Below are 8,552 nucleotides of genomic sequence, written 5' to 3' on the forward strand. Positions count from 1 at the left end.
TGCATCTGAGATTCTCCATGGTGAGTGAGGCCTCCCAGATATCTGGCCTTCTGGATGTATTTGGACTTCTTCTTTTTTTTTTAATATTTATTTATTTGGCTGTGTCGGGTATCATGGGCTCGCTAGTTGTGGCATGTAGGCTTAGCTGCCCCATAGCACTTGGGATCTTAATTCCCTCACCAGGGATCAAACCTGCGTCTCCTGCATTGCAAGGCGAATTTTCAACCACTGGACCACCAGGGAAGCCCTCGTTGGGACTTTTTAGCTTGTAAGACTCACAGCAGCTTGTTTTGGATTTTTATTTTAGTGACTTAAAGATGTATTTCTCAGCTCATTCGATGATTTGCTAGTAGGTTTAGTGGACTCATCTTGAGGATGAGCAATATGGACGTTTTGCAAAGCACTGAAAGTAGCACTTCTAGAAAAACCTTCTTTTTATCACATTACATGTACCTTTTATGAACACATTCAATGAAGCACCAAAGCAGCTCTATCTTTAAAGGAACTTCTCTACGCTGAAAAGAAACGGCCACAACGAGAAACAAGAAAAGGATGAAATGGGAGGGCTCACCAGTAACGGCAAACATACAGTAAGAGTAGGAAGCCATGCACACACACAAACATGATATCAAAACCAGTAATCATGAGAGGAGCAGAGTGCACATGCAGGATATTTGAAATGCACTGGAAAGGAAGAGATCAGCAACTTAAAACAATCATGCACGTATATATATATATAGACTGCTGTATCAAAATCTCATGGTCACAACAAACCAAAAGTCTATTATCATAGATATACACACACAAAAGAAAAAGGAATTCAAGTGCATCACTAAAGTCATCCAATCATAAGAGAAAAGAAGAGGAAAGGAAGAAAAAAAGACGTACCACACCACCTCCAAAAAAAATAACCAACAAAGAATACACTCAGTGGGGTTGTACAGTTTTGCTTATAAAGACATCTGGCATATATGATTTGGGATGCGGTTTGGGAACAGGAAGGGGCAGCACTTGGGACAGGTGGTAGAGAGGGGAGCCCCAGGGCTGGGGAAGACCAGGGAGGTTGGACACAGATTCCACCAGCAGCCACCTGTCCAGCTTGCGATCCGGGGCTACTGTACCCTTTGGGGTGGTGGAGGAGGCCCCATCCATCATCTCAGGCCACTGATAGCCTCATTTTGGTTCCATAAGTGCTTCCTGGAAGGTCCCTTGAACTGGTTCTTATTCATGTTCCAAAGACAAGAGCGTGTCCATGATCAGCTGAGGACCCCAGACTGGGGCCTCTCCCACGTGACTGCAGCATGGCACTCCTGCCCTAGGGAGGAGCACAGGCCTGCATGGGGTGGAGGAGGGGGAGGGTCCTGTTAGGTCAAGTGCTATGGAACGTGAGATTTTGCACTTTGAGCCCCAAAACCTGCTAAGGAGCCTTCCTTGGCATGTACATCAGGAAGAGGCCAGGAAGTTGCCAAGCTTCCTAGTCCTCAGCCTGGTCTTCCCGCATGTCCTCTCTGCATAGTCCAGTGCACACAGGTCCCACCCCAGGCTCAGAGCCTCCTTACCTGACGAAGGGAGGATGGGATTGATGAGAGCCACGCGCAGACATCTTTGCCCACAAGTGCATCCTGTAGGAACATCCACCACCCACACATCTTAGGTCTCCTGGAAGGAGCAGGAAGCCCCCATGCCATCCTCTAGGGTGTCCTAGGGACAGTGTGAATTCAGTGGCCTGTCCGGGGTGGGGCATCTGCATGCTGGGACTGGGATGGCATATGCTGGCTGGGGTCCTCTGGGGGAGGAGTTCTGGCTCTCTGGGACCTCAAACGCTCCCCACTTTCTCACTAGTCTCAGTGGGTACGAGACCATGGGGCAGAGTGTCTATTTCAGGTCTGAGATGACCCCACCTCTCCCCTGTCCACAGACCAGGCACATCAGCCAATACCTTCTGGAGCTTGAAGTTCAGGGAACCAACCCTCAGAGCCACACCAGTGTGCAGATCAGTAGGCTGAAGAGAACAACCAGGGCGAGGATGGGGAACATTACCTGGGTCTGGCTCTTGTGTTCAGGATTAACATCCAAAGGAAATATGCTCATCTGCGGACCTGCGGAAAATGGGCAGGACCACCCTCCATTGTTCACCTGTGCAGGAGCCCCTGACCCCCTTGGGGGCACCCTCGAGGGGGACATCGCCTGTGATTGGGAAGCACATGGGTGGGAGAATGGCAGGGGGATGGATGCATGGGATGGGCAGAGCTCCAGGCACAGAGGGTGAGGATGTCAGAGGAGGGAAGACCCAAGAGGGCTTTCTGTAGGCTCCCCTCCTATACCCCAGGATGAAGATAGAAACACCTTCCTGTGGAATGTGTGAGGAGCAGGTCTTGTGGCTCTGCCCAAGAGACACAGGGCAGGTTGGCGGGGGCCTGCCCAGGGTCTGCCCTGACGCAGCCCCTCCGCCCCAGGTATCAGATGAGCCCTGGATACAGGAGTTCATGAAGGCCTCACTGGGTTCCCCACTTAGGGTCCAGCTGGTGCCTTCTTAGCCCCTCCCACTGTTCCTGGTCCGGGGCAAAGTTGGACCCCTACTTCCTGTCCCCAGGGCTCAGGGTGACTACTCTGAGTCAGAACCCACGAGGGCGGTGGGTGGAGGGATGGTGACTGGGGAAGCTTTGCAGCAAAGGAAGGGGTGGGGTGGGGGGAGAGGAGGTGTGCAGGGAGGGAAGGCGCCGGCTCCCTGAGCAGATGGGGAGAGTGACCAGACCCACGTGCCGTGAGCCCTGAGGAGAGGCTCAGAGCGGGCACAGACGTGGGGTGGGTGGGGCAGGGTGGGAGTCCTCTTCAGGCCTCATCTCCGTGGTTCTGGGCACCTCAGGTTGGCAGGAATCACTCCTCCCTAGTTGCTCCGCACTCCCACCCGCCAGACAGAGAAGCTCGTGGGGGTCAATCCCCCCCAACCCACTCCGCTCACCTAAGACAATCAGGGTGGTGATTTCGACATTTCTCTGGCGCCCCGTCAGATCCCACTTGTACTGCCCTGCATGGGTGTCCTGGGCTTCTTCAATCACCAGATGCGCCTCGCCCTTGTGAATCCAGAGCTGCCATCCATCCTGGCTGAACTTTCCTGGGGCCTCTACGCTGAAGATGAGCTTCCAGGGAGCCGTGGGGTTCGTTTGCAGGGAGATGTTGATGTGGAAGAAGACATTGGAGATGCTGCAGGTCATCGTGGCTGGCTTGCCCTTCAACACAGCAACCACGCCCTTGGTGCAGTTGGGGTGATCCCAGACTGTGTGGGGGACAGTCACACGTGTGGGTCATGGCTGGACCTCAGGACATCCACTGACTGCCCTTCCTGGGGTCACTGGCACTACCTGGAGCCTGGGCCCCTCCTGGCCTGATCTAGGTCTCTCCTCCCACACCCGGCTTGCCCCTGCTGCCTCCCCCAACCCCCTGCAGAGTTGGGACTATGCAACTTACTTCCACTCTGAGCACTCCTGAAGGTGGCCAAGAACAAGAGGACCCAGAGCATCCTGGGAGCGAGGAGAGTGGATGCTGAGGTCAGCATGGCCAGCAGGACGTGGAGGAGTTTTAAGGGGTGCCTCGTCCTCCTTAAAACTGGTTTTTGGGACACCCCTGGAGGAAGGAAAGCTGATGAGTCAGAGATCCCTTAGGCTCCTTCGGAAGCCTGTGAGAGGGGCTGCACCCTGGCCAGGGTCCCCAAGCTCCTCCCTCACCACTGTGACCTGACCCTTCTCTACACCTTTATAATGTCTGCAGTGGGACCACTGTCAGACAGATGAGAAACACAGATGAGACAGGAAACAAGTCCCTGGGAGACAAGTCCATTGATATTGCTGGGGTATCTTGAATTTTATATAAAACATGCAAAACTCCCTGAGCCGTGTGTCCTGTAGAGACGGGTCAGGACACAGAATCTCGTGTAGCCCCTTAAACCTGACACCAACCTAAAACCACCTTGGATGCTCCCAGCCCCTCTTCCACTCTTGCATTTTGAGGCTTGGCATTTGGGGACACTTGGTCCACTCTCCAGATTTGCTTTTATCCACAAAAAGAGTCTTCCTGTGGAACTCGTGAGTTACAGTCCAGAAGCTAACTTTCACTTCCTCTGAAACAAATGCTCATCTCAGGCTTTGGCATCCAGTAAAACTGACATTTGGGCTTCCCAGATGTGCAGTGGTAAAGAACCTGCCTGCCAATGCAGGACACACAAGAGATGAGGGTTCAATCCCTGGGTCAGGAAGATCCTCTGGAGTAGGAAATAGCAACCAATTCCAAATAGTCTTTCCTGGGAAATTCCATGGACAGACTCAGACATGACTGAGCAACTAACACTTTCACTTGTCATAATGACATGTAGCTACCATTAGGTACTACACAGAGGATGAGATGGTTCGATAGTATCACCAACTCAGTGGATATGAATTTGAGCAAACTCAGGAGATAGTGGAGGACAGAAGAGCCTGGCGGGTTACAATCCATGCGGTTACAAAGAGTCAGATACGACTTAGCGACTGAACAACAAAAAGTAGCTTCACTGCCTGAAAAATCCTCTGTGTTCCATCTATTCATCCCTCCTTCCCCCCAACTCCTGACAACCACTGATCTTTTTACTGTGTCCAGAGTTTTGCCTTTTCCAGATCTATGGAGTTGGTACCCTTTGGTTTTGAATTCAATGTCTCTGATTTTTTTTCCCCCCACTTCAGGGGTAATTGGGCAGAAGGGCCTGAAGCAAAGGGAACTGTGGATGTAATCGCTTCCAGGAGCTGGGGGCCACTGGTGACCAGCCCCAGTCCTGACTCCAGGAGACTCTGGGTGAAACAAGGAGAATGAAATGGGGAGGGACAATCTCAGGACCCAGACCCCTGTGACTGGTGCTGCTGTCTGCTGCTTCCCTTGATTTTCTAGACTTGCTTCTATTCCTAATTTATCGTCAGAAGGACAGCCTTCTTTTCTCACATATGTACAACATCTGTAGTTGAAGAAGAAAGAAGTCACCTGAGAGACACGTGTTCTTGTGCACACACATGTATCTGCTTTTACATATGTGGAATCAGGTTAGATAACCCATTACTTGATTCTCTCTTCTCTCCCTCTGTACTGTATGTACTAGGGTGAATGTTTTTGTTTTTTAGTCGCTAAGACATGTCTGACTCTTTGAAATCCCATGTACTGTAGCCCACCAGGCTCTTCTGTCCATGGGATTTCCCTTGCAAGAATATTGGAGTGGGTTGCCATTTCCTTCTCTAGGGGATCTTCCCGACTCAGGGATCGAACTCAAATCTCCCGCATTGGCAGGCAGATTCTTTACCACTGAGCCAACAGGGAAGGCTGCAAGGTGGCCCCAAAACACATGTCCACCCAGAACCTATGAAGGTGAGCCTCACTTGGAAACAGAGCCTTTGCAGTCATAAAGAAAGAGGAGGTCGTATTAGAGCAGCGTGGGCCCCAATCTACTGTGAGTGGCTTTCTTATAAGAAGAGACAAATCTATAAGAAAGAGACACAGGGAGAGGCCCAGAGCTGACAGAGGCACAGACTGGAGGGATGTGGCCACAAGCCAAGGGACACCAGAGCCACCAGAAGCTGGAAGAGACAAGGAAGGATATTTCCCTGCAGCCGGGCTGACACCTTGATTTTGGAATCCAGCCTCCAAACTGGAGGAGGGCAAACGTTGGTTTTTTTGATTCCTTGTTTGTGGTCCTTGGTCACGGCTGCCCCAGGACACTCACACTGTCCCCTCCCTCTTTCCCCAGACCTCAGCTTTCCCCTCACTGGAATAATCAGGCACAAACCCCAGACACTGGAGGGAGTGTTCTGCGGTCATGTTCTGTCCATTTCTCTGCGACTGGTTCTCACTTTGTAGTGTGTTGCTGGTGAGGTCTGCCTCCCAGGATCCCGAAAGCTTGACTTCAGTGGCTGCAAGGATTCCCTTTGTCTTAGCTTGTGAGCAGCCCAGGCCCCTTGGCTCCCAGCTCTGCCTCTTCCTGGTGACACCTGGGGCTGTGGAGGGCTGACCAGCTCATCCTGGTTCTGGTCCTTCGGGTTTCCACATTGTCACTGCCTTTGCAAACCCTTCGCTCATCCTCCTGGGACTGTCTGTCTTCTCCTTACAGGTTTATAAGACTTTCACCCCTTAAAGAAACAAACTGCCTTCCAGGCTAAGTACGTTTCCATCACCATTTCTCCCTGGATCGTCTTTGGATAAAGACTCCAAGTATTTATGTTGTCCTGTCTGTCTTTTCCTGGAAGGCTTCAGGGTTTTGTTTTAAAGTAGTTTTTGTTGTTTGTTTAAAGTATCCTTTTTAAAAGGCTTCCCAGATGGTGGAATATCCATCATGGTCAAGTTTTGTCTATTTTTATGCTCAAATCTTGAATATTCCTCAAGGTCTGTTTGCAAGCGGCATGTCACAGGTTTAATTTTGCTTCCTTTCCAGGAGGACAAGTGGTGCCTGGGGCACTGAAGAGTGAAGCTCCCTGTCCCCCTGGCCAAGGCACCCCCACCATCTGGGGCTCTTCAGGCCCTGCCAGGCCACGTGGTACAGTTACTATGCTGCCCATCGTGCGTTTTCACCCCTGGGAAGGCAGGTTCTCTCTGTGGATGTTTATCTTTCCTTTGACATTCGGTTTACAGAAGAACATTAACACAGTTTTAATCAATTTATTTTTTTTTTTTTAAGAACAAAGAATTTGGTGATTGAGTGAAGAGAGACAGCTGCCCTGATCCTGCCACAACCTGCTCAGCATAATGCAAGAGAGGCTGAGATTTCACAGGTGGACACAATCTAGTAGCTGCCTTTCAGTAATTGCCAGGATGGGGCATAAATAGCTCATCACTATTACTTGCTGCTGAGAACCTCATGTGATGGAAGGTTCTAGAAAGAGGTGTTGCAACTTCCTGTGCTGGGGCTTTTCCTGGCACTTCAGGTAAAATCTGCTCAATTCTTTTTCTGAGTATTTTTTACAAAATAACTTCTTAAATTGGAAGTTTCTCATACACAGACTGGTGCCCAGTGACCCATAGGGCCCAAAGGCATCCTTGCTGGTGGTGGACAGTGACTCCTGGGCCCCTAGCCAGAGCCCTCGGGGCTGCCTGGAGGGAGACGCTTGCCCAGGGGTGTCCTACCCTGAGCCTGCCTGAGCAGGCAGGAGATTCATCTTGTGTGCTCTTCTCTGGCCACTCATCTGTCCTGGAGGAAGCCTTGGGCAGGAACCCGAGAGTTTCCAGTCTCCTCAAGATCTCCCCTTGGGCCCCAGCCACTCTGCTGCTTCCACTGACCTCGGAACAGCCTTTGGCTCCCCTGTTTCCCACCGAACATAGGCCTTGGTGTCCCATCGACGGAGAGGCAGGCCATGTCTCCCCAGGCTGAGGAATACCTTCCCAGGGAGGCCTGCCCACTGGCCCCCAAAGCTGGAGCAGGCAGGTGTCCTCAGGGTCACATGGAGGGTTCACCCCCCCAGGGAACCAAAGGAAGAGTGCCACCTAAGCCTGTGCCCTGAGAGCAGTGATCCCTCACTGTGTGAGAGGCGGAGCCTCCTGCTGGTGACCTGGCATCATCACTGAATGCTCAGTGCGACCAGGAGACTTAGTGGAAAGGGCAGGTGTGTTCTTTCTGGGAGGGAGCTAGCCAGGGGTCTATAGTATCCAGAAGGAACCTCACCCCCTCAAAACCTTTCCTCATCACATTTCCCGGGAGCTCAGCGCTACATCTCCATCAACCCAGCCCCTATTTGAGTGTGGTCCTACACCAGGACCCTCGGCCCCCACCCCTCCAGCTCTCACCTGCGACCAGGTAACCAGCTCCTCCTCCACGCCCGCAGCTGCAGCCTGTCTGTGCACTGGTCTGAGCGGCTGGACTAAACCTGAATGATGATCCCAGGGCGGAGCCAGGAAAGGAGGAGGCGGGGATGATTCAGAATCCAAGCACGTGGGGTCTGACACCCAGGTCCTATATTCAGGAAGGAAACTTCAAGTTATGGAAAGACACTCGAGTTTCCTATAAAACCAGAGACATTACGTTGCCAACAAAGGTCCACCTAGTCAAGGCTATGGTTTTTCCAGTAGTCATGTATGGATGTGAGAGTTGGACTATAAAGATAGCTGAGCGCAGAAGAATTGATGCTTTTGAACTGTGGTGTTGGAGAAGACTCTTGAGAGTCCCTTGGACTGCAAGGATCCAACCAGTCCATCCTAAAGGAGATCAGTCCTGGGTGTTCATTGGAAAGGACTGATGCTGAAGCTGAAACTCCAATACTTTGGCCACCTGATGTGGAGAGCTGACTCTTTTGAAAGGACCCTGATGCTGGGAAAGATTGAGGGCTGGAGGAGAAGGGGACGACAGAGAATGAGATGGTTGGATGGCATCACTGACACAATGGACATTGGTTTTGGTGGACTCAGGGAGTTTTTGATGGACAGGGAGGCCTGGGGACTGTGGTTCATGGGGTCGCAAAGAGTCAGACATGACTGAGCGACTGAACTGAACTGAACTGAACTGAACTGGAGTTTTAGGAACTGCCCTGATTTCAGGGGAAAAGATGATT

At 51.6% G+C, this 8,552-nt stretch overlaps 1 protein-coding gene across 1 annotated transcript; it reads right to left on the reverse strand.

Moving 5' to 3' along the window:
• Window positions 1-285: 285 nt before the first annotated feature.
• LOC122438863 (secreted and transmembrane protein 1-like) lies at window positions 286-7,855 on the reverse strand. Its single transcript, XM_043464117.1, has 6 exons — window positions 7,792-7,855; window positions 3,469-3,624; window positions 2,963-3,277; window positions 2,041-2,099; window positions 1,560-1,622; window positions 286-1,333 (listed from the first exon to the last, which is right to left on the reverse strand). Exons 2-6 carry the CDS (start codon window positions 3,554-3,556, stop codon window positions 1,316-1,318), a joined length of 543 nt encoding a protein of 180 aa, XP_043320052.1. The 5' UTR covers window positions 3,557-3,624; window positions 7,792-7,855; the 3' UTR covers window positions 286-1,315.
• Window positions 7,856-8,552: the final 697 nt, after the last annotated feature.

This window comes from Cervus canadensis, chromosome 1 (assembly GCF_019320065.1).
Source record: "Cervus canadensis isolate Bull #8, Minnesota chromosome 1, ASM1932006v1, whole genome shotgun sequence".
Lineage (NCBI taxonomy): Eukaryota > Metazoa > Chordata > Mammalia > Artiodactyla > Cervidae > Cervus > Cervus canadensis.